Source organism: Tachypleus tridentatus, chromosome 1 (genome assembly GCF_004210375.1).
Source record: "Tachypleus tridentatus isolate NWPU-2018 chromosome 1, ASM421037v1, whole genome shotgun sequence".
Taxonomy (NCBI): Eukaryota; Metazoa; Arthropoda; class Merostomata; order Xiphosura; family Limulidae; genus Tachypleus; species Tachypleus tridentatus.
Genome location: NC_134825.1, coordinates 45,982,713 through 46,009,616, shown reverse-complemented (window position 1 = coordinate 46,009,616; position 26,904 = coordinate 45,982,713). Strand labels below are relative to the sequence as shown.

General features: G+C 34.5%; 1 protein-coding gene across 2 annotated transcripts in view; it reads right to left on the bottom strand.

The window, feature by feature from the left end:
• LOC143247443 (uncharacterized) overlaps window positions 1-26,559 on the bottom strand; it is a 38,537-nt gene extending 11,978 nt beyond the window's left edge. Inside the window, exons 1-10 of one of the 2 annotated variants that reach the window (XM_076495550.1) lie at window positions 26,429-26,559; window positions 26,139-26,215; window positions 25,810-25,891; window positions 24,838-25,008; window positions 21,454-21,589; window positions 20,673-20,804; window positions 19,082-19,154; window positions 18,320-18,454; window positions 2,864-3,018; window positions 1,536-2,122 (exon numbers count right to left, since the gene is read on the bottom strand). In XM_076495550.1, the coding sequence (XP_076351665.1) occupies window positions 1,536-2,122; window positions 2,864-3,018; window positions 18,320-18,454; window positions 19,082-19,154; window positions 20,673-20,804; window positions 21,454-21,589; window positions 24,838-24,918 (1,299 nt within the window). In that variant the 5' untranslated portion in view covers window positions 24,919-25,008; window positions 25,810-25,891; window positions 26,139-26,215; window positions 26,429-26,559. The remainder of the gene's footprint in view (window positions 1-1,535; window positions 2,123-2,863; window positions 3,019-18,319; window positions 18,455-19,081; window positions 19,155-20,672; window positions 20,805-21,453; window positions 21,590-24,837; window positions 25,009-25,809; window positions 25,892-26,138; window positions 26,216-26,428) is intronic. The other variant, XM_076495560.1, reaches the window with a different exon arrangement.
• Between the last annotated feature and the right edge of the window lie 345 nt (window positions 26,560-26,904).

Below are 26,904 nucleotides of genomic sequence, written 5' to 3'. Positions count from 1 at the left end.
TAACATTTAAGTTAAAAGACAAATATATGTTAGAAAATATTTTAATTTTTGTTAATTTATAACATCATAATGTAATATTTCATTAATAATGAAGTCCCTAATATCACAATGCTGCCAGGTAAATCCTAGGGGTAATCAAAGTGTAATAAAGTCCATATGTTCTTGAATTCATGGATTCCCACAAGACGTATATCTTGTTTTAAAACTAATGTTAAAAAATAAACAAATGTTAGATAAATATTGAACAATTTATCAAATTTACAAGTTAACAATACTCTTTCCTTAGACAAGGAATAAAATGTTTTCTAAGGTTTTTCTTTGCTTAAATATATAACAGTAATAAAATAAGAAAAATCATCTTGAAGAATATACATTAATTTCACATTGATAAGATTTAATTTTTAGGGAAAAACAAAATGAAGCTTTAATAATTTACACTTAAAAGTCTTAAAAACATGTATATCAATTTCTTCAAATTTAAGAAGACTTTCTTGAAACCCAATGTAACACTTGCAGAATATGTAAAAGCCAATCAGAAAGTGGTAATTTGTGTCCCAAGTAACATGTTACAAGATTGGTTTTGTTTTTGGTGCTTTAACTACTTTAAAACTTTCATTCAGTATCACCCTCTACAAAGCAATGCAATAGACAAGTCATGTTCTAAAACTAATACTAAAATCAAGTTTCTCTTTTTACATGCATTGTTTATTGTACAGTTTCATTACATTTTTTTAGTCGACATCACTATTACTCTTGGTTGCTTCTGAGGCCTATCTTCATAAAAAATAATAAAAATATCTAGCTATGCCCACAATTAAAAATTTTTTACAAACATTAATTAACGTTACTTCTAACATGAAACACAATACAACGGTATTATGTTTTGTTTTTAACATAGCAGTTATTGAGTACTATTCAACAGCTGAAGTGTTATAGTGAAAAAAGCAACATAAAACATGAAATACAAGAACAAATGTCACAAAGTGACAAGTTACAAAGATTTACAGTTTAAGTTTAGGGCAGTAATTATGTGATTCTATCAATCTTCACATGTAATTTATCCTCAGCTTTAGTCACCATAGTACATTTATCATTTTCAACCTATTGGATGAAATATTTTGTTCAAATTAAAAAATATGTAAACATTAAAATTAATTATTTTTTTTAATGATTGTGACTGCAATTTATAATTACAAAAAAAAAATTCACTGTAGTGTTATGAGTTAATAACTGACAAATAATACTTTTCTAGCCAGGATTTAAACATTCTATATAAAAACTATATTCACAAAACTATGCATAAAACAAGCACAAAATCGTATTATGAGACAATTTTAATCTGTATGTTCCAAATATTGGATTACAGATTGTAGCATTGTTTTTTCCCATAATACAAAAAACAAAACAAAAAATGAATGATTAAATTTGATATTGTATACAAAGTACAATTTTTTCTGTATAAATGAACAAGAAATGTTTAATATAATTAACCCAAAATCAGAAAGTAATTTGAAATATTAAATGGAAATATATACCTCTCTCTGGATTCCATTAAATCGTGAAGAAATAGCATTGATAGAAAGTTTTGGTCTGGCACACCTAGTATGGGTAATGACACTAGTTGTGCGACTACCAGTAAGACAGCTTGTTAAGTTTAACTTGCTGGAAGTAGTTGTCCTTGTAACAGAACTAACTTTGGACTCTAAAAAGCAAGGTTGAGGACTTGCTGAGGATAAAGACTGGATATTTGCTAAGGAAGATTGCCCTGAAAACCTATTTTGTTTTGTTGTCAAGCAAGCATTTTGTTGAACCTGCTGTTGGTGGTGGTTGAGATTCCTGGAAACCTTGCTAGCCAATAGGTGCTTAATGAGAGTGGTAGAGCCTCCTACTGATGCTTGGTAGGTTGTGGGAGAATGAGAAGGTGACATGGAGTTTGAAGGGTGAGCAACAAGGGCCTGATTAAATGTCGAGTGGAAATGCGAGGAGGAAGGAGTGGAAGAGCGTGGTGGAGCAGACAACTGGGCTTTAAGAATTGGGCTGCTATTAGGGTTTGAACTGAAAACAGGATGAGGTGATGGAGAACGTGACAGAGGTAATGCTAGTATATTTGTGGATACAATACCTGAAATTAATGGTAAAAACAATGGTTATTTCAAGAACACTAACTTAAGTAATATAAAAAATATTTTTCCTTAAATTTTCAAAATGCTTTAAAAACACTAGATTCACCAAGAACTAATTTTGCACTGAAGTTAAATAATTAGGTTCAAAGTTTACTTTGTGGGTAACATATACACAAAACACAGGTTCATTACTGAAAACAAAACAGGAAACATTATCACTCATTAACAGCTACTGCAGAGCCAGCTTCTAAAAATTCAAAGTAGGTATGCATACATTTCTATTATCCTTATATCTAACTTAATTTCTGTCAACATTACACAGTACATGTATAATTGTAAAAAAATGTAACACAATTAAAATGTTGATTTTTTTAAATTAAAAAATAATGCTACAGATTATTTCAACTACAAGTTCTACATTTTATGAACATTATTAACAAAAGCCATTTTCAATCTAAAAATTTTGTTCATCAGCCAAACCACTAGAAAAAATACATTAAATATACCTTATTCAGAAAATGAGTAAATATCTTCTGTGAGGTTTTTACTTGTAGTCTTTAGTACTAGAGATTACCGTTTCTTTAAATACAGAAACACATGTAGCTTATGGCTTTTACAAACATATTAAAATATTACCAATCATTTTTACTACTTTGAGTCTTTCACAATTATGTTGAAGTTTAAAAACAGATAAACAAATTAAAAAATTAAATTTTTTCATTATACTGTCAAATAACTACCTAGCTTAGACTTTGAATAGACAGAACTAGTAGACATAGACGGTTTGGAAGAAATAATCTCAATGTTTGTTTTTTTACGAATTCCATCATGATGGAAAGACAGACGATTGTTTTCTGACTCCAACATCTTCAGTGTGGATTGATGAAAAACCTTCCTGCAAAATTTCACATTAAATATGTGTGTCAAAAAGGACAAAAACAAACAAATCCTATTAACCTCAAACTGAGAAATTATAATAATTTACAAGTGAAAGTTCATATAAAAAAATGGTTTCTGATGTTTAAGTTATTACATTTTATTACTGTTTGACAAAAACTTCGAAAAACTAAACTTCCTTCAGCTCATGAGGTTATAATTTAATGAAAATGCATATTCAGTAGGCACTTCCTTTTCTCACAAGACCAGCTTTTCCTGTTATCTGCTGCCCTCTATATGCAATCTTTTTTTTAAATAACAAATCTACCATACACCCTTATTATTTGATTCCAATATGTTTCGCATGCAAAAACACCATATTACCTCTTCCCACAGTAGGAGAGCACTACTATCACATGATGCATGTGACTCTCTCTGTGCACCACTACTGAGCCACCATCACTTCAAAATCTGGCAGATGTAAGTACTGGAAAATTGTGGGGAGAAAGGTGGGAAGTGTGAATGGAGGAAAGGAAGTACCTACTAGCAATATATTTTCAGTATAGGAAAATTATAACTTCTGATATGGTATTTCCTTCTTCTCACTAGATTAGCTAGAATCCCATACTGAAAAGGATGAGGGGCTGGTGAAAGGGAAGAATAGACATACTTCGCAAAAGAGTTTGAAGGATACAAAAAAAAAAAAAAAAAAGATCAGATGAAAGAGGGGTGCTGCACCACTTCTGAACCAGTAACCTCCTTGCCATGACCAGTTATGAACAAACTCAGTTATAAAGAAAGGGAACACATCTAAGTGGAAGAGAGTAAGTAAGTAAGTGATCTCAATGAGATAAATATGGAAACTAATTCCCACAGAAGTGGGTATTTGAGGATCTGTCCCATCGTGTAGAATACCTATGACCCAGTGGACCACACTCAGTAAGCCAACTACATCCAAAACTTCCTTGCTGGGTACTGACATCCATGTGAGAGTAGGATGAGGGCACCCAATTCAAGATATAAACTGCATTGAGACATCTTACTCTGTCGTATGCCACTCAATTTAAAGGATTGTATGCCTTCTACTCTGGTAGAACACAACCACCCTACTCTGAACTGAAAGGTTATAGCCATCTATGTGGAATCCATCCAGCAGGATGCCTCCATGTTCAACCACACCAGCATTTTCAAACTTTTATAACTCTTGTTCTTCACTGGAAGGTGGGGAGCATTGAAGAGTCATCAAATCCTAATTTGAAAAGCATACCATATCAATTTATTCAACTGAAACATGGGAAGTATAGGCAGCTATCCCCTTCTGCTTTACTCATGCTAGCCAGGGGTGGTATGGTCCAGAACAGTGCATTTACAAATCAAATATCTTGAAGTTATTGACCATCCAGTGATCTTGTGAAACATTTCATCTTGAAGATAATGTGCAGAGTAATGGAAAGAGTATAAAAATCAACATGGCATACAGTGCATATCTGTTTGTCATCTCATCAGGCACCACTCACCACAAAGAGTGAATAAAGAGATGAAATTTGAAGCAAGGGGCCCTATAAAAAAAGAAAGCATTCCTAAAGACTTACCTACTGTTAGAACCAAACTCAAGTCTGAAGTATAGCCACAGGTGGTGGGCAATATCCAGAGGATGCAGAAATTGCAATGTGATATCAGTAAAGGGAGATGAACATCAGAGAAGTGGTCCACATGCTCTACTGCAGGCTCTCCTCCAAAGATGAGGTGTCACATTAGATGGAAGGTAACATGGAACAAAACACATTGGGAGGAGGAGGAGGAATAAGCCAACTAGAATCAACAACGAGCCCAATTTGTAAGAGTAAAGGGAGAAATATCCAGAGAGGAAGAGACCAGAACTTCATGCAATATAACAACAAAGTGCACACAGTGGACATAGAAGCCTATCTAGATCTGGATAAGGGTGGAGATAAGAAATGGACAGAAAGAGAAGTTACCCTCACAAAATGCCAAGGTTTTAGGAAGGAAGAAATGACCTGGATAAAGGAGAAGATAGGTCTGGTTGTATGTAACATTGATAGCAAACAGTTCTGATTAATGCCATTTGCAGGCCAATTGAGGTAGGAAATACGTCTTGAAAAACAGCTGGAACAAAAAGCCAGAGCCAATGGGCTCAAAAGATGGTAAAGTAAGGGAGAGTAAAACAAATATTAGTACCCAACATGAATGTACTGGATACCTAGGTGGCCAACATATCAGGACAGAATGGATAAAAAGGTAAGAAAAGGAGAAAGACTGTGATAATGAGAAAAATGGAAAGTATAGGTTAGGGCTGGAGTGCCTCATAACCAAATACTGTGAATACTGAAGACCCCTTCTCAAAAGGAGGGATATAAGAAACTTGATGATACCTTCAAACATATGGTGAGAAGCTGGATATGTGTCAGCCATCAGGTACAAAAACATTCCATTTCCACTGATATACAGCCATGAATGAAGTATGAATATAATGACCTAAATGAAATGCCACCTGACATGAAAAGATGGATCTCCTTGCCAGGCATGCTGAAAAAGAACATGAAGTTCAGGATGTAGAATCAGTGACTGGGTTTGACAATAAGAGTTAGAAAATAAAGGAAGAGGGACAGAAGGGAACAACTGTAATTGGAGTAAGCAAGATAACTGCAGTTGAGTGGGCCAGTAAGGAGAAATCAAAAAAACTCTGCACAGGGTGGTATGGATGAAGGAGAATACTTGATAAAGTAATCAAACAGAAGGATAAATAAAGAAACTTGTATAACCAATTCTAGCTAAAGGTATCTACAGCCAAAGCCTATGCATGGGGAATTAGTACTGAAAACAAAGGTAAATGGTGACTGAGGAAAATGTCAAATGCACTGATATGAGAAATACCCAACCAATCTCAAAGGCATAAAAAATCAAGGGGATGAAGGAAAAAGGACTACTCCATCAAGTAAACCTGGTCAGGTCAGGAAAGACAATCTGCCACAAGGATAAAAGCACTAGGCATATAACATGCGATAAAAGAAATGTAATGATCATAGGCCCAAAAGAGAAAGCTTAATATTAGATAATGCTGGTATCTTGACCTGGTGCCACCTTGGTGATTGATATAAGCCACAACTGTTGAGCTGTCAGAATGAATTATGACCAAACAATCTCTGTAAATGGGAAGAAAGTGATCCAAAGCCCAATGAACAGCAAGGAGTCCTAGAACATTGATATAAAGAGAATATACCTGACAGACCAAAGATCTAGAATCTCCTGATGATTAAGCCTGTAATTCCTATGCTCTGAAGGAATGCATTCATGAACAGATGCAAATCTGGCAATGAAGGAAAAAACAGAACACCCACCAAGGTATGAGCCCTGTCCAGCCACCACTGAAAATCATCCAAAATATAGGAAGGAAGTGTTATAGGATCATCTAACAGATCCCAAGCAAAGTTCCAATGGTTGTGGAAGACCCAATGAGGGGATCATATAGAAGCAAAGTTGAGGGGCATGAAATGACACAGAAAAGATCACACCCCCAAAAGCAATAGAACCTCATGAGCAGACAGGGTTTCCCATATGGCCAGTTCTAAAGAACAGAGCTGGAGTGGAGAATATTGGGCCCAAATGAGGTGGGTGTTGAAAAAACACCTAGATGAATGAGGTGCAAAGTATGATGAAGAAAGGATTTCTCCAATTTGATCAACCAGCCCACTAGAACAACTTTAAGAAGGAGCTGACAAGCACGACAAACTGACTCCCATTTGGAATAGGCAAGAAGAAACCAGTCGTCCATTAAAAAGTGAAAGTGCAATCCCAGGACATGAAGACGTAAAGTGAAGGTTCACACCATCTGATAAAAAACATATGGTGTCAAAGCCAGCCTGACTAGTAGGGCATGAAACAGACATGCAAGACATGGGAGGAAGTGTATGAAAAGTTACGATGAATCCCTATGACTAAACTCGGTGAATCAAACCATTAGAGATGAAAGAGCTCCTCCAATTAATGAAAGTTGCCAGATGAGATTCTACCAGACCTGAAACCACTAGAAGCATTGTTGGGGTAGCATACATTGTCATGAAAAACAATGAACAGTGGTGCTAAAGGAAGGAGGAACAGATAAGGACTAGGAAGGGAAGGATTGGAAAAAAGGAATTATTGCCATTTTCAGCACTGACTGGGACAAATGGACTATCAGATAAGAAAGGATAAATTGTTGTTGAACTGAAACTACCTTCAACTTCAAATATCCTAAGACTGTGACAAGCAGATCTCAACTTCAAAATCTAGACCATCCAAAAGTCCTATAAATAAGAAGCTGAGAGAAAGGTCTGTGATGATATCATATCACAACCCAAAAGATCCCAAGAACAAATAAACTATATTTTCAGGGCCAGAGTCAAAGATGACAAGATGGCTAACATAAACTAAGAAAAAAGAGGATGTCCCAAAAAAACCTCGGTATTCCTGTGAAGAGCTTCAGATAGGAGATGGATTGAGAAGAGGTACCACAAAAGAGTAGTCAGGGTGAGATGGAAATACTGGGCTTTAGCAAAATGAATAGGCAAAATTGAACAAATGTTGGCCCAGATATGGAAAGATTGCCCTATGATAAGAGAGGGCTGATGATTGTAAGCTTGTTGGAATGAGGCATGCTTATGTCATCACATAACTTGGAGTCAAAAGTTCAGTGTGAACCCAAATATCAGGGGACCAAGGTAAAAGTAAATGAGTCTGGGAGGCAGAATCATGTATCAGATAAGAAGCAATAGACAAAACACCCTATACTGGAGAAAGCCAACAAAATCCAGGAGAGGAACAAACAAGCTAGGTGCAGAGAGAGAGCCAGTCATGCCATGTGATAGTAGTGCTCTCCTGTTGGTGGAGAGATAATGCCCGATTTCTATGAAAAACATGTTGAGTATTTGATTCCAATAGGGACAGTGTGGATGGTTGTGGTATGCTTTATAAAAACTTTTGCATATAGACAGTAGCACAAAATGAGAGAAAAGCCAATCTTGTTGAATGATAAAAGTACCCTACCACAAGTATGACAGCAATATACAGGTCAATTAATAGCTTTTAGCATATCTGTATTTAATGGTTTGTTTGTTCATTATTTGAATTTCACATGAAGCTACAAGAGGGCTAGCTGTCCTTAATTTAGCAGTATAAGATTAGAGGGAAGCAGCTAGTCATCACCACCCACTGCCAATTCTTGGGTTGCTCTTTTACCAATGAATAGTGGGATTGACTGTCACATAATAATGTCCCAAAGCTGAAAAAGCGAGCATGTTTGGTGTGATAGGGAATCAAACCTGCGACCCTGAGATTACAAGTCAAGCACCCTAACCACCTCACATTTGTTAAGCCATCTCTAGTGGACCAGAATATTTTCAGCAGGGAAAGTGAATTAATAAGTTATTAACTGCATTGTGTTGAGCTCCAGCATGCTTGACAAGTTCTAGTAATGAGAAAACAAACTCACTAGCAGCTGCTTATAAAAAACAAAATTTTAAACAGAGAAATTTAGCATTTTTACTATCCTGACATCAGACACCAGTTTCAAGTGTGTACATGGGCTATTTAATCTATGCACTAAGTTTTAAGTCCTTTATTTCAAAAGATTGATTGATTGATTTAGTGTTTTATGGCACAAAGCAGCGAGGCTATCTGAGCCAGACATTCGGTAAAAATGTAAAAAAAAATAAATGTAGTAATAGACATAAATGGAAATGAAAGTAAAACAAAAAGTATAAAACCAATGTTGACACCTAGTCTACAATGTTAAGATAGAAGGCAGAGTATAAGAAGTTGTAAGGTATTTACTCTAGCAAAAAGGTAATGATCATAACCCGCCAGGAAGACTAACAGGTAAGTTAGTCAAGTTAGTTCAAGAACCACCGTCAGTCACCTGAAGTTGGTCTTTCCAGTCCTGATTCCGGGTTATGTGTCATAGCAACCAGTATCAAAATGTAAAAGAATAGAAGTTTTAAAAGACACTCTGCAAAATCATAATAATGAGTAGCCAAATGTCCAGTAAAAAGATAAAAGTCAAGTAAATGGAGTAAAATTTGTAAAAGTAATTGAAGATAAAAGCAAAATGGCAATTAAAACAGAAAATGGCGTAAAAACCAATGTTGACATCCAGTCAACAAAGTTGTAAAGAACTACCTGTAGCAGAATGGTAATGATCATAACCCGCCAGGAAGACTAACAGGTAAGTATAAAAACCACCGTCAGTCACCTGAAGTTGGTCTTTCCAGTCCTGGTTCCGGGTTATGAGTCAATATGGCCAGTACTAAAAAGTTAAGTAGTAAAAGTGTGAAATGATATGCAGCAAAAGTATAATAACAACTCGTCAGGATGACTAACGAGTAGTTCAAACGGATAGTTCAAACAGTAGCGTTAGTCACCTGAAGTTGGCCTTTCCAGTCCTGGTGTTGAGTTATTTAATGTTCTGGCCATTGTCCAATGTCAAATTGAAGGAGAGAGATTAAAACTGTAAATAAGGAACCACAATTAAAAAGGTGTAATGAATAAATATGCAACACTTAAATGAGATTAAAAAGATTAATGGCCATTAAAAAATTAAAAACATTATCAAGGTGGACAGAGTCACCATCACCAATAACTGTGTCCAATGTTACAGACTGACCCTTGGAAAAAACATGTTTAAAATATTGCCGTTGTTGAGAATTGTAACGATGGCAAGAAAGTAAAATGTGGCTGATAGTGATTTGAGTGTTACACAAACTACACATTGGTGCATCAGTTCCAGATAAAAGAAAATGATGAGTTAAAAAACTGTGACCAATGCGTAGCCTAGTGAGAACAACTTCCTCCTTCTGAACTTTACGGAAGCTAGATGGCCAAAGTCCAATTTTGGGTTTGATTTGAAAAAGTTTGTTGTCACGTTGCTCACTCCAAGTGGACTGCCAGCTGGCACGGAGCCGAGCCTTGAAGACAACACCATAGTCCATATGCGGAATAGGCATAGGGTGATGGTGCTGAAGCAGACATTTTAGCTGCCATGGTGCTGGCCTGGTATCCAGAAAACTGGATTGAAGTAGCATTTTAGAATAGGCCATGTAGCGATTCCAAGGCAAGTATAGAACTAAGCGAATCAGTATAAATAGTGCAGTTGGAGTACTGCTCAGCTGCAATATGATCCAGGGCAAGAGATACGGCATACAGTTCAGCAGTGAACACAGAAGCTGTAGAAGGGATTCTGAGCGCAACTACTGACCCATAGCAAACCATAGCAGAGCCCACTGAATTACCTGATTTAGAACCATCTGTATAAATGGGAACTGAATGATTGTTTGAAAGATATTCATTGAATAAAAGACGGTACTTCCATTCTGTAGTATCTGCCTGTTTTAGGTGACTGAAAGAAAGGTCACATTTGGGAGCTGTAATAAGCCATGGTGGGATGGTCAACCTGTGGAATCTGCAATGTTATCCAAGGACAGACCCAATTCATCCAATTGCGCCTGGATGCGAAGGCCAAACGGAGCAATGACAGATCGTCTGTTCTGAAAAAGTACTGCCCACCGAGGAAGGAAAACACATTTCCAGGTGGGATGTTTTGGTAAGGAATGAAGTTACGATGTATATTGTAAAGATAGTTGCAAAAGGCGAAGGTGTTGAGAAGGTTCATGAGATTCAAATGTATATACTTTGAACTGGAGATGTACGGAAAGCCCCAGTGCAGAGTCAAAGTCCTTGGTAATGAATGGGGTCCAGCATCTTTAAGGCCGAGGGTCTGGCAGAGCCCCAGACCATTGATCCATAATCGAGTTTCGATCTAATAAGAGCACGATATACCTTTAACATTGAACAGCGATCTGCCCCCAACTGGTAGAAGAGAGAACACGGAGGATGTTCAGTGTTCTTGTGCATTTGACCAAGCTGCTTTAAGTGTGGTATAAAGGTCAGCTTACTATCAAAGATAAGCCCCAAGAATTTGGTCTCCGGGACCACTGGCAGAAAAACTTCACCGATATGAAGTTCAGGATCAGGGTGAATACCCCGTCGATGGCAAAAGTGCATGCATACAGTTTTGGAGAGAGAGAAATTAAAGCCATTCGCCAGAGTCCACTTCCATTACACAATTGAGGCGGTTTGTTGTTGCCGCTCAATATATCTCATGTTTGACGACTGACATGAGATGTGAAAGTCGTCGACATAGAGCCCATTCGCAACAGTGAGAGGGAGTTGTTCAGTGATGGCATTTATCTTTATACTGAAGAGTGTAACACTCAATACACAGCCTTGAGGGACTCCAAGTTCCTGTACAAAAGAACGGAAAGTGTCGAACCGACACGAACTTGGAATCTCCTGTCCATTAAAAAATTTTTTAATAAACATGGGTAAATGGCCACGTAACCCATATGTATGGAGGTCTCGCAAAACACCATACCTCTATGTTGTGTCGTAAGCCTTCTCTATGTCAAAGAATCTTGATACAAGATGTTGGCGGTTGAGAAAGGCTTCTCTGATAGATGTTTCAAGGCAATTAGGTGGTCTGTGGTGGAGTGCTGTCGACGGAACCCACACTGGGTGGGCGAGAGGAGGTTGTTTGATTCAAGGAACCAAACAAGACAAGCATCCTTTCTAATGTCTTATAGAGACAGCTCGTCAAAGCAATTGGACGGTAGTTTGAAGGAATCTTGGGATCTTTCCCTGGCTTAGAGAAAGATAAAATAATAGCCTGGCGCCAGGCATCAGGAAAAACATTCTCCTGCCAGATCCGGTTGAAAACAATCAGAAGGACATCAAGAGAAGCAGGAGATAGATGGTGCAGCATGTCATAATGAATATCATCAGGTCCAACAGATGTACTGGCAGACTGATGAAGGGCCATTTTTAGTTCCACCAGGGTAAAGGGACAATTATAGTCAAAGAAACAGTCAGTTCGAAAGGAAAGAGGTGATCGCTCTGCCCAAGTCTTGATGGCCAGGAAGGTGGAGGAACAAGCAGAAGTGCTAGATACCCGCAAAAGCTTTCACCTAGAGTGTTAGCGATGTTCAACATCAGTCACCTCCTGACCATCAGAGAGTAAGATCGAGAGGGGACAGAATTGTAGTGCCCATTAACCTTTGAATCTTGTCCCATATGATCTTGAAACTGGTGGTAGAAGATATGCTGGTTGTGAACTTAATCCAAGATTCCTTCTGGCTTTGACGTCTTACCCACCTAGAATGTGCACGGGCCCGTTGGAAAGCAACCCGGTTTGAAAGTGTGGGATATCTACGAAAAGTATCCCAGGCCCGCTTTTGAGCCTTCCGTGCTAAGTGGCAAGCAGGATTCTACCACGGACGAGGATATCGTGGAAAACGTGTGTAGGGTTTTAGGAATACACTGAGCAGCTGCATGTGTAATACAGTCAGTTACCGTTGCTACACAGTCATCTATTGATGGCTGATTTACTCTGGCAGGATCAAGTTCTGCGAGAGCAGTGAAAGTGGACCAGTCTGCTTGATCCAGCTTCCACCGGGGCACGCGGATAGGGTGGCATCGACCACGGCCAGTCTCTCCCAAAAGGATCGGAAAATGATCACTGCCTAGTGGATTACTGTCAACCCTCCATGAAAAATGGGAGAATAATGAAGGGGAGCAAACTGAGAGATCAATAGCGGTAAAGGACTGACTAGGTGCATGAAAGTAAGTGGAAGAACCAGTACTGAAAAGAGAAAGATTGTGATCAGAGAGCATCCGCTCTACAGATCGGCCCCTCCCATCAATAATAGCACTTCCCCAGAGGGGATGATGTCCATTAAAATCCCCTAGGATTAGAAATGGAGATGGCAATTGTTCAACGAGAGCATCAAGATCTGATTGATCATATGTCTCTCCAGGGGACAAACAGTGATGGTATGACCCAAGGAAACACGGATGGCTACAGCCTCCAAGGGTGTGTTGAGTGACAAAGACAGGGTGGGCAGGTGTTGATCAACCAACAGTGCCACCCCTCCATGTACTCAACCATCACACAACCTGTCATTTCTGTACAGAGAAAACTGCCGAATGGAGACAGTATCAGCAGTTTTGAGAAATGTTTCTTGTAAAGAAAGACAAACAGGATGGTAGGAAGCAATCAGCGTTTTGATATCATCCAGATTAGAACGTAAACCTCGACAGTTCCATTGTATCAAGGTGGCCATTTTTAAGAACGGGTAGGTGAAGTGGCTGGAGAACGCTTCGGTTTATGACCACATCTTTTTTCTTTACTGTCTTTAGTCGGAGGAGGTCTATCAACTTCCATGGATCCTGCTCTGGGTCGGGTGGGCAGGTTTTTGTTATTGGAAGGGGAATCCAGTGACTGAGGACACGAACAAATAATTGTTTTGTCTCTTGTGGTGGGAGAAAAAGATGTATCAGAAGAAATGCCTGTATTTGAAACTGAAGGACGTGGATCTTGAGGTTTGTTGGAAGGTATGGGAGGAACAGAGATGGGTGTGGAAGTCGATTCATCAACCTTTTTAACTACGGAGGTCAAAAGGCTTTTCATTTCTTTTGAAAACAATTCTCTTGGAGGCACAGAGAGATCTGTCTGCACTCCCACTGTAGTTGCGGAATGAAGTGCAGCAGCATATGTTCGAGATGGAGTTGTGGACAGCAATTTCCGAGCCTCAGGATAACTAATGTTATGTGTCGTTTTCAAAAGCTGCACCTCTTTTCCCTCCAACCATTTTGGGCAAGAATGAAAGTAAGAGGGGTGAGAAGCATTGCAGTTTATGCAATGTGGGTTCATGTCACAGTCATAGGCATCGTGGTCCTTGCCTCCACAACAAGCACATGTCAGGGAACCACGACAAGATGTCTTTGAGTGGCCGAATCTCTGACATTGGAAACATCGAAGAGGGTTTGGTATGTATGGCCGAACCCTGCAAATGAGATAACCTGCCTTGATGGTGACAGGTGCACGTGGTGAAGTAAATGTTAAAACGAGGATATTTGTTGGCAGTGTAACTCCATCTTTGTGAGTGGAGATGCCCCTCACTGCAGAAACTCCTTGAGTGGAGAGACCAGCGAGAATCTCTGACTGGGAGCGTTCTTCAAATCCCTTTCAACAATAACACCTCGTGAAGAATTCAAGGTAGCATGGGGTGTAACCTCAATAGGTATATCCCCAATTGCCTTTGAATTCAAGAGAAGTTCACTGTGTTGGGATGTGGATGTTTCAACCAATATGTCACCAGATCGAAGTTTCTTTACTGACTTTGGAGAGCCAGCAAGTCCCTCTAGTCCCTTTTGAATAAAAAAAGGGGACATTTGCCCTAAAGGTTTTTCCAAAGAGAATGTAATATAAGAAAATGAGGTAATGCGTGTGTTACTGATGTTGAAGATTGCTGTTCTGAGTATTCAAGACGTGGTCGCTACCCATTGACTGTTTTTTACAATTTTATTTAAATTTTTAGAGGATCCATGGGAAAAAGGAAAAATTTCAGTACCCACTGACCCCACCCACCATGAAGCCCTACAAGGGGACGCACTACAAAGTCACGCAAGGACAATGCAGCAACGCCAGGGTTTTGTGAGCACTATACCCAAACACCAGCATCAGGCACAATGTCCACAACACCCGTTGAGAACTTCCAACACTGGTACTTGGTTGACTCTAGCCCAAGTGGACCAGCCGATTGACCCAAGGGGGCCACCCAAAGGCAGCCTGTCTACAGGAATTGAGGCCAAAGTGGTGTGTTAGGGTTGGACCCCTCAACCACCAGGATCCTCTCCTCCCCTTCATGGGTCGCCACACACGGCAAACATGTGGGTGGATGTTTAGATTCCAGAGAAGGTAACCAGATAGAACAGAACCTTCCCTTGGAGGTCCCCTCACCACGTACAGGAATCCACACCAAGGGGATTTCCAAAGAAACCATTAAAAAAAACATGTAAAATTTTAGATGCATTGTCACATGACCAACGAACTATGAAAACTCTATTTTGGTATTCTGTATTTTCAGTGGTACAAATGACAGTTACGTAGATGTATAAACTATACGAAGTCAACTGATTTAGTCTTTTGGCTCGTACTTTTCAAAGTCCTGTGAATGAATGAAGTTGATACAAGTAGTACATTTTGTCAATCCCTGACAGGAGTCACATCCAACTTCAAAAGATTGTGCATTTTTAGCCTACATTTACAGATTGTATATGTATATTTATAATCATGAGAAATAACTCATTTTACATTATAATCTGACAATGGTTATTTTGAAACTGGTGTTCAGTTATTGTCATAGGGTACATTGTAACTGATTCCAGTATTGTAGGTTGCTTGATCGACTATAGTATTTATAGTTGTTTCATACCTAAATATGTTACAGTTACAGATCCAGTCTAAATTATATTTAGGTCTTACTATTACATTTTCATTATGTATTATTTATGTTTTGAAATGGAAGGTTTAAACACTTTTTAAATATTAATCATAATACTTTGTTAGTTCTAAAGACTTACGGTATTACACAGTGCATAAATATTTTTCTGAAGAAATGCGGGTCTCTGTTAGAGACACTGGAAAATGCTGCATGGGTATGGCTGACTTGTGTTGAGAAAAAGAATAAATGGTAAAGAATAAGAAAGAAAAATAAAATTCTAAAAAGTAACAATATGTGAAAAGTAAAGGATCTCAAATTACAAGTATAAACAAAATATCATCTCAAATGATATTCTAAAAAAAAAAAAAGAAAAAAATCACCTTGTACTTTAACTATTTTAATTGTTTGATAAATAACATTTTATTAGGAAGTTGTAATGAAAATAACGTCAGTCTTTGTGTACAAAATTCTTATGAACTTTTTAACAAAGTCTTACAAGGTTTCATGAGAAATGCACTGATTTACTGTATTTTTGCTGCATAAATATCCTTGCCTAGTTAAGTGGATGGTAGTCACATCAGCCCACAATGAAAAGATTAACAGCTGCCATACATGCCCATAATAATTCTATTTGTTTTATTGAATACCTTAAAGCCATACATGCTACCATAATAATTCTATTGGAATGCTTAAAGTTGTACTAATAACTGAAGAAAGATAATTAATAAAAAAAAATAAAACAACTAAAGCAACTGCATAGTTTTAATTTATTTTAATACTGAATACAAGACAAAATTAACATGGAATTTGATAAATAGTATAAAATAATGAAACAAACTTATGCAGTCAAATTGTTTTTATAACAGGTTTTAGGCCTATTGATTTTCCAATATTGCACTAGCTTTCAATGTTTAAACCTGACTTTTATAAGTATGTTACATAAAAAAGTGTTTCATAAAATATTTTGTACCTCATCATCCACCCCAAAAAATGAGTTCTAGTAATAAATGAAGATCACACAGGGCAATGATTTATGGGAGACAAAAGACAGATATAAAATGCTATTTTTTTTACTCACTTCTGATTTTGAGCAGGAATGGAGAAATTAAGCAGAAAGTAAACAAAAAGTCTTTAGTTAATATTTTCTTAACAATAAATTATAGTGAAAAGGAATACAAAAAATTTGAAATTTCATCATGAAAATAAAACAAACCAGCATGAGAATACTCTTACTGCAAGCAACCAACAAAAATGAGTTAGTACTGGATGGATGATTAAATTCCACCCATTCATAATTTTTCAGTTTTAAAGGTACTGCTTATATAATGATCTCTTTCAGATATTTTTGTTCCAAGATATATGTAGTTACTTTAAAATTGTAATTTGGTTTCAGACTGCATGAAATCAATTTAATTCATTATGGTACAAACTGCTTTATCTAACAAAAGCAAATGCACATTTTATTGATAGAATTATACTAAGCCAGAGTGATGTTAAGTGTTGTAGTTTTATATAGCTAAATGTTCTTATCAACAATGACCTAAACTTTTAGGTCATTTGTTTTTCTGTCATCTTACTACAAATGAAGGAACATATAAGAGATGATGATGTGGTTACCAAAACACTTATCTTGATGTTTTTGAAAACCTTGAATTCCTGTTACCAATGGTGCTGTGGTAATTGTAATTATAAAGCTATTGTCTGATCTAAACTATAACAACATTTTTAGGTATATGATAATTTCAAGCCCATGCACATACTTTCAGGGTAATTCACCAAAATGGCAGAATGTTTTTAGACATGTACTATATCAAACCATGTCATTGGTTATTTGTTAGAACCAGGTAGCAAACTTTAGTGGAAGTGCATCATAGTTTTGTGCTCAACAAGATACTTCATAATTATTAAATGAATGGATAACAAAATCAAATTTCAATGTTAACATTATGTACTAAGTCTTTAGTTACATTACATTTTCCTCATATGATATACTTAAAAAGAAAAAGAAAAACACTCAAACCTAAACTCAAATGTTATTGTAATTATTACCAAAGTTTTTAGATCATATTTTTTCAACATAACTTTATATAAAATATAATTCTCTTGAAAATGTTTAAAATTCTCATTCTAACACTAAAAAAACATTGAAAGTTTTTTCTAGAATGTAACTTTTACTACACAAGTTTTTAAGCTTTAAGCACTTTTTGTTTATAAAATCTCTCTGAAGAACACAATTTGTCATGATACACACACCTTTCACTGACATATTTCTTAAACTAGATCATTTTAACTATATGCTTACTTAAATTTATTTTCAAACAGCTTTGAAAAATTAAATACAACATCTTACAGAATATTTATTTTAATCAGCTGTGACCAGTGTTTCAGAGATGCCAACTATTTCAAATGACTGAGCATAATGATTGTAGACAAAGCCCTTTCACAGTTTTAGTCCTTTTAGATTTGGCAGAAACAAGACAATGTGGTGAACGAGGCCTTTTTTTTTCTAACTTGTGAACAATCACATTGGTGTTTCTATGCTGCTTAGAAAAAAGAAATAGCCATCTACGCGAGCTCTGATTGGCTGGCAAGAACTGATGATGTAACTATGGATTCCCTCACATACCCAGTATGTAGAAGCACCATACTCAAACTATTGGTAGATGTCAGATATACAAATATTTTTATTATTTCAAGCATAAACATGATTATTGCAAGCAGCCATTTGGACTATGTCTTTTATTTATTATCAAAATTTATTTGTATCTCACTAGAAATTTTCTTTTCACCCTTTTCAAGCCCTGAGGGAACAATTTATCACTTTATTGTATAGGCCTATATAAAGAAGGTTTTTCGCTTTAGCCAAAGTACTGAAACATTACAAATCAAAATCTGCAATATAAATTTGTTTCATGTATCAAAATGTATTTTAAAATTATGGTTTCTACGAAGCAAGTTTTCAGACATTATCTTAATAAAACAACTTACTTTACACAGTTGCTAAATGTTCCAGCAACTACAACCCCCTTTCTCCCAGCTTTACAGCACCCTTTAACATAATCAGCATACAGTTCATCCCTTATCACTGTATGACCCACAGCATATTCATAATGACTCTGCAACCTAGAAAATAAAGATCTATGTTTATATCATTATAGTATGAAAAAATTCTTTATATACATTTTTTTCCAAAATATGCTTAATAAGAAATAGATTATAAAAATGCAAAAAGACGAAATTTAAAATTTTTAGCTCTTAAATATTCATACAAAACTATTTTTCCTTTTTGATTCTTATAAACAGATCATGATTTGAGCAAAAAACGGAACATTCATAAAAAAGAACAAGTTAGTATAATTCATTAAATAATTCTGAGATAGGAATTTATAGGACACAAATACACACATTCATTCTTGTTTGCTTCCATATAGATACCTAATATACAAGTTAACCCTCAAAACACTAACATAAAAAAGAAAGGCAACTCAAAATACTAAATTTACTTAAGCTGTTAAACTAGTATTACTACTTTTGTAACTGCAGCAAGATCTTTTTTGAAGCTAATTTATATTTTACACAATTAGCTGATATTTACCAACATGTAAAAAATATTTTTCTTTAGAATAAAAATCATATAACAAAGTAAGATCATACTTAATTCCAATACAAAGATGCTGGATTTAACAAATGGTATGAAAAATAATTATTCGTGTAAACATAACACATCAGATACTCATAAAAGCTACATACCAGTGACAAGCAAAAGTTTCAGAATCTACTTCAGCCATACTAAGTGAGGAAGAAGACTGACTAATAGCACCACCTGATGAATAGAACAAACATAGATTTTACTACTATAATAGTATACTTACCTTTAGTAAAGACTTCCCAAGATTATGTTACACAAAAAACAACAATGGTAATTTCAATGAAGACTTTTCATTTACAGTTAATAATGGAATCTTAACAGCAATTAGTCACTAAAGAATTGTTATTGCTCAGAAAAACCATAATTTTAAATAGCCTTCAATTTAACTTGGTTACAGAGCTATCAATAAAAAATCAGACCCTTCCTAACATGCCCACCTGTCACATCCTTTCTTTCAGGATTTGTCAATAAGTTCTCTCTTACATTTAATTGTATATTACATATCTTTAACAGAAAGTTGAGGTTTTTACCTATTAAATGACATACTGCATAATACTGTGTTCTGAGCAGATGACATTCAGTTTTAATCAGTGTACAAGTAATGTTCCAGTGAGAAACTTAATGGTTAGCTTGGATGAATTTGTAACAGCTCTTTGTCATATAGTCAGAAAAATTCATGTTTATTCTTTATTTATTATTGTAAAAGTAATTATAATGTAGAAATAGGGACATTTTTATGTTAGTAAAGATTACGTAAAATAGATAATAAAAATATCAAAATGTTTCACGAGGCATGAGGCAAGCATGTGAGCAGCACATGCCCCAAGTGATTCACAGCTTATAATGGTACAAATAAATCAGACATGGTTCAAAGGGCAATTTGGATTTATATCAATTTTTTTTTTTTGTGGTTGTAAGGTCAGTCAAATTGACCAACCCCATTTTGAGTTAGGTTAGGGAATATAAACATCCATGTTTTACTGAAAAAAAAAGTTGGAATTGTATTTTGAAGGTTTTAGAAATTTTATTATAAAAAGTAAACCTGACATTTGTTTAGAAGAAAATTACTTTGCACATGAATTATTCAAAACAAATACCTAGTATATTAATGGGTAAATTTTTATTTTAGTTTATTAAAAATACTTCACTAAGAATGATTTTTTTATATGTGAATGACTTGTAATGTTAACTAAAAACTGCCAAATATGTTGAAAATATACATACTGTATTGAAAGTTGGAAGCATCATATGTATAGACTTTAAACTAATACAAATAGGTCATGTGGTCAGTCATATTGACCATGTTGAAATAGTTATGAGTAATTTTGATATGTAGAAGTCAACACACTGTCAATAATACTGGTGGAAAGCCAAAAACAGGTGAAAAAAATTTGCCAAAATATCTCATTATGGCACACTTCTCCCAATAAGTGGTGCTTTCTGATTACATGTACACATCTTGATGACATACTTTGTGCAGTATACCAATGGAACACAATATTGCCACATAAGGAAAATGTTACCTTGGCAACCAACGAGTATTAAAATGGAAATTCTTAGAATTTTTTAAATGTTTTTTTTTTTCCAAATCACAGATAGATTTCATGAATGTTTCAAAATATTTCCAGAGTAGAATGTTTTTTAACAAAACAGATATAACTGTTGGTGAAAAAAAAAGTTAAAATTATTTACCTGCATAGGAGGCAGCATTTTGTTTCATATTTGATTCACCTTCTGGCTCAAATGTCTCCACTAGTTTATAGTTTGACAGAGCACTAGCACCATATAAACTCTGTTCAAAAGTCAGTAGAGAAACTAATGTTCCTGGAGAAAATACACAAGACCTATTTCAGCCAAAAAAAATCTACTCAAAGATAATGATCTATAATTAAAGTACATAATTTATTATTTGAAAGAATATGTACAAACATGTATGTCCACCAACATTTTTAATGAAACTTTTGTTTATGTCATCACTTGAAATTTTTCTTAAAACTTATCAAATGACATTCTATAAAACACTTTTTCATTAAAGGTAAAAATCTACATTATAATCTTCAAAATGGAACTTCTTTTGTTTAAATAAAATACAGAATGTTTGGAATATTTAAGACAGATACCTCACACCTATGTAACAGTGCTTACAAGAATTTCAATGGAAAAATGAAGTACACTAAAACATAGCAGAGTAACACAGGATTTCCAATATATTTGGAAGTAAATGTTTATTATCATAACTCCAAATGCGTTATGAGCGAGTGTACAATGAATACACAGACAGATATTTAATTTTCGTTAAAATGGTTTTCACACTACCAATAATTTAAATCTTCTATTTCTCTACAAGAAAATATATTAAATATTCCTAATTAAAAATCCTGATTTTTTCTCTTACTTTAATTTTTTTTTCTTTTCTGAACATCTGAAGTATTAATACAGTTTAAGACAATATAATACAAAACTGGTTACTCACCTACACACTTATGAACTCGAACAAGCTTCTCACAAGATCTCTTTCCTAGTTCTGAGAATGAATACAATGCCTCCAGTGTGTATATCATAAGCATAATGTCATGAACAGTTAGAAAAGAAAACATTTTCTCACAAATCTGGAATATTATAAAATGTATTAAGTTACTAATTTATCATATAATACAAACTTCAGAAGTTCAGTTTTACTTTTTTTATCTTTGATAAACTTCATAATTATATTAATTAAAACTCTTTAAAAAAATCAATATAAAAACCATTCACAGGAAAGAAACAATTATATTTTTTGTACACAAATGACTTTCATTTTGATTTAATGTTTTTACAACTTCTTTTCATAAAAGATATAAACGTTTATTTTTGAAGTTTATTTACACTTTTTTACCAAAAGTAATCAGATTCTTCAGAATGTAACAAAGTTCATCAAGTATACTTTGGGCACACTATGTGAATTAGCAGTTTTAGTGGTTGTGAAACATTGTGGATCATATGAAACTGGGTAGAGAAATAACAGGCTGCTAAAACTATGGGAAACTAATTGTTGAATCAGTCACAGTTTTTGTTCAAATGCCATTCATTATATACAAGACCCTTTAAATGTTTCTGAGAGTTCCTGGTATGGTATCTGTAAATACTCAAATCAAAAGAAAGTGCTGTCAATATGGGATACATTCATCACATGACTGTTAAAAATGCACATTATTAACATGTAACAGAAGTTAACACTTTCCTAAATTGAAAATTTATTTCCAGTAATAATTACCTCCACTGACACTATAGTTATTCATCAACATTGGCTTTGCCTATATAAACAATGATAACTTATATCCCATTTAAATGCACTTAGCAATATCTAATTTGCATATCTCTTCACCCATGTCAATGCACCTTCTATCCTAGAACTGTATTCAAGCACCTCACTCAGATAATGTAACCACTTTTTGAGACTTAAGCTATCCCAGTCACTAATGCTGGCTCTTAGTGGGGAAGAAGGGCAGGAGAGTGTTGGTGGAGGTAAGTATTATTGGAAATACATTTTCAGTTTAGGAAAATGTTAACTTTCAAAATATATCTACCTTTTAAGGAAAAGGTTATATGTTGTACGTGGGGCTAAAGGCTCGAGTGTTTGATGAGACAAGGGGTGTAATATCACTGAAGAGTCCAAAACCTTCAAATGTTTAGAATGACTAGTGTTAGTTGAAAAAAGTTGTCTGACCTAAACAACAAGAGACAAAGCTAGATACAAATGAAAACCAGGTCAAAACAAGACATGGTGGAAACATTTGGTAAAGTTTGTAGTAGGGAGTATCAATGAGTGGCAAAATCAATCAGCACTTTGACCTGAGAGCAAGTCTATAACCAGAACCTTACAATGCAGAATCCATTCAGTCAGGAAAATGGAGGGCTAAGACTGACAATATAAGAAATTCATCACTTCAGGAAAATGACAAGCTAAAAGGTTGTTATATTGGAATAAGCCCTGTAGAGAAAGAACCACATTTCAAAAACAACAGCTTCGAGAATGTTTCCAAGACAGTAAATTGAAGAGTTCATTGTGAAATTGGTGAATGTCTCACGAGAATATTCCTAGGCAAGAGATCTAGAGCTTGTACTATTGTCTATTGGATAGCAAGATCTAAATTACTGATGAAGAATGAAGGTATGTCCTCTATTCATATAACCCATATTACTTGAGTTTTAATTTGCATACCTCACTTCTAAAGAAATAAACTCAGAACAGAAGGTTTTTAGATATTTATACACATACACTCTAATGTTAGGGTTGATTCAAACCAACCACTACTCAAAAATAAGATGTTGTCCCTGATGAAAGAGTGCAAGATCCAGTGGATTCCAATTCCAGATTCATTAGTTGTCCTAGGATTACTGAAGAAGTAGCATGTATCTTCATAAAAAAACAAACAGATTTGAGGAAAGCCCACAAATGCAAGAAAGAGAGAGAGAATTATCATTGCAAGTAAGAACCTTCTGCCCATTCCACAACAGCCTAGAGCTTAATATGAGTCTAAGCTAGGCTTAAAATATGGCAAAAACTTCTACAACCCGATCCCTGTACACGAAATGTAGCTAAAGGCAAAATAAAGCCACTATGATAACATGGAGAAATGCCTCAATAATCTTGAAAAAGTACACCATTAAGGAACTGGGAGGAGATAAAATAGAATGAAAATCATCTGTCAATTTCTCCTCCCACATTCTTAATGGTGTACTTTCTCAACCCCTGTTTGCATTATTTACCAGGCCTGTGAATGTTCAAGCTTGAGATTATTGAGGCATTTCTCCATATTATCATAGTGACTTCATTTTGCCTTTAACTACATCTTTAACTACAACAAAGAAATAGGAATAACATCCTGGAAGAAAAGGATCATCTGTCACTACCATCCCCCCATGACTAATAACTCTGACAGCTCTCAAATGAGACCCCATACTGCACTGTTCAGGTCAGGGTAGAAATCTTGAATTTCCCCTAATGTAACACATTCATTTTGAGCATATCATCTCTATTTTATTCACCACCCCATGAAAGAGTAAAAAAAATCAACAGTGAAATACTTATTATAAAATTGTTACTAATCAAATAAACCATAATTTTTATAGTTTTCTCTTCTATTCTGTTTGGTTATAGAGTTATCAATAGAAAATCAGACCCTTCCTGCCATGCCCAACTGCCATATCCTCTCTTCCAAAATTTATTAATAGTTCTCTCTTACATTTAATTGTATATTACATATAACTAACAGAAATTCAAGGTTTTTATCTATCAAATGATGTACTGCATAATGTTATGTTCTGAATGGTTAAATGCCAATTTTACTCAGTGTACCAACATCATTCCCATGGGAGAGTTAATGACTAGGTTGGATGAATTTGTAAAAACTCTGGTTAGAGAGTTAGAAAGCCAGAAGAATTTCAAGAGGTAAAGAAATTTATCTACTTTTCCCATGTTAATTGTTTATATTGCTTGGTGCATTATTTATATAATAAAATAAAAATTATTAAGTGTAACATTGCAAGTAGTATAAAACAATTAGAGTCAATTCTCTTTTACAATTGAGAGCAAGAAAACAAAGAAGACTGGATAAATATTTTATTTCACGATTTTCATGTTTATTCTTTACTTATAAAAGTAACTCTGCAGAATAGTTTAGTTTTTTTTATTTATTTAAATTCCTGATAACACTTCACCTCTTGTTGAGAGAGCAATCTTCCATTAAAATACATTTTGTAAAACATACATTTTCAATAATTATAAAAAAATACTTTGCATACTTAGTTGTTAAAACAAAAAACAAGTTATTAAATTATTTTGAAAAGTGAAATAAAAGTCCAATTTGTCTCTAACCTGAAACTCAAGTTCTGAGGTTATAATTTCTTCATTACCATCACATAAACAAAGCTGACTTAGAATTTCTAAAGATCTCATGGCAACAAATCTGTCAACTGACTGAATTCCTTCTGCTACTGTCCACCACAAAAGCCGTGTGCTTATGCTTGCCTCTGGAACTAAAGATATCTGCCAGAAAAACAAATAAAAGAGTATAATATGTAAAAACAAACAAAAAAAAACATTCTTTTGATACTTTTTCAATAGCATTCAGAATATAATTATCTCAATGTTTTGAACAGTACGTAATAAACTGAATTGTTCTTTCATTTGTTTACTTTAAAAAACACAGTAAAAAGAAGGAATTCCATAATGGTAAGAACAACCGAGTGGCTAAAAACATAATAAAAATTTAAATGTAGTTTACAGCCATAACTTATGATCAATTATTATTTCATAAATCACTTTCACATAGATATTCATGTGACTTTTTACTTTCTTTATGGGTCTTAATATTAAACACTCCTTAAAGTAAGTCCTATGAAAGAACCTGAATAAAATATACAAGTATACTGAATTTGTGATTATGATAAAACTGATTTCTCTTTATTCACTACAATCTTTTTTAAGTTCAAGATAACATGTTAGGAAAGTTTTTGGTGTAAAGACATTTACCTATGCAAAAATAATGTGTTCTAATTACCAGTTTCACAAAACACATTATTTTTCTGCCTTTGGCTGTTTTTCTTTATTTTAGATTTCTTTGTCTCAAGTTTTAATAGCTAAGTAGAGTTTATTCTTTTGCATAATATTTGTTTTCAATTGTTTATATATTTCAGATATTAGTCTTGATTTAGTATATTTATGCTATCCAAATTACACAGTAATATGCTTTGAAAAAAGAAAGTTCAGCTCTTTTATTAATTAAAGTGTTACAGAACCAAAATATACATGAGCTGTTTCTCTACAGGTAAGTATGGATAACACTACCTGAGATGCAAGATTTCCTAATGTATCTAAAGCAATTTGCTTCAACGAGGACCATTTGCAGTGTACACTCAGTAAAAGAAACCTGGAAACAGAAATTTGTGCCAGTCTCATCACAAATTTATAATAATAACCTTATAAAATTGTAATGAAATATTTCAGTTTATTAATGACATTTGAATATATTAAAACTAAATTAAAAGTACTTTTACAGAATAAAACATTATGGTAGATAACTACTATCAAACAATTATTCACAAGCAGTTCTATTACCAAATATTGCCAAACGAGTAAAGATAAACATTACTGTAAAAACCACATTTCTATCTTACCTTAAAAAACTTTGATTAGCTGCTAAGACTGGAACGTTGTGGTCCTCAAAGGAGAGGTTGTGAAAGATCAAAAGAACCTTCAGCAATGGATCAGAAAGTTAGTTTTTGGTAAATAGTTTTAAATGTATTTTCTTTACAGCAAACATTGTTACACAAATGCTTAGAATTAAGTTTCTTTTAAAAGTAATTTATAACAATTTGTGAAAATTAAATTATCTAAATATTAAAAGCACTTTGGAAAAGTATTTTAAAAACATACAACTAAACCCCCCCCTTTTTTTTTAACATACTTTTGATATTCTTTGTCCTTCTTGGTTATAAGCTCCAAGATCTTGCCCAAGGTTTAAGAAACCATAATCTTCATCTACACAGCTCTCTATGTGAACCAAAAATAAGATTCAGAAAAGCACAATAATAGTTAAAAAATAAGTGTACTGTAACAGTAAAAATTTGAATATTTTTCCTACATTATGATGTTAAAACCAAGCAATAAAAACTTAAAAAACTATATGCAAATTAAATGTCTTAAGAAACCTAATGTATAATAAGGAAGGAATTACCAATAATAATTTCCTTAAAAAAATTTTACTTAGTAGATTCACCATATAAAATTACAGTAGTTTCTTCTTGAAATACATTTTTGTACAGAACATGGACACTTGTTTCCTTTTGAATTTTATTGTCTAACAGTATTTTCAATACTTTATAAATACTTCAATCTAATGTTCACAGTTCAATCATTATCTTCTCTTTCTTAATATGTTTA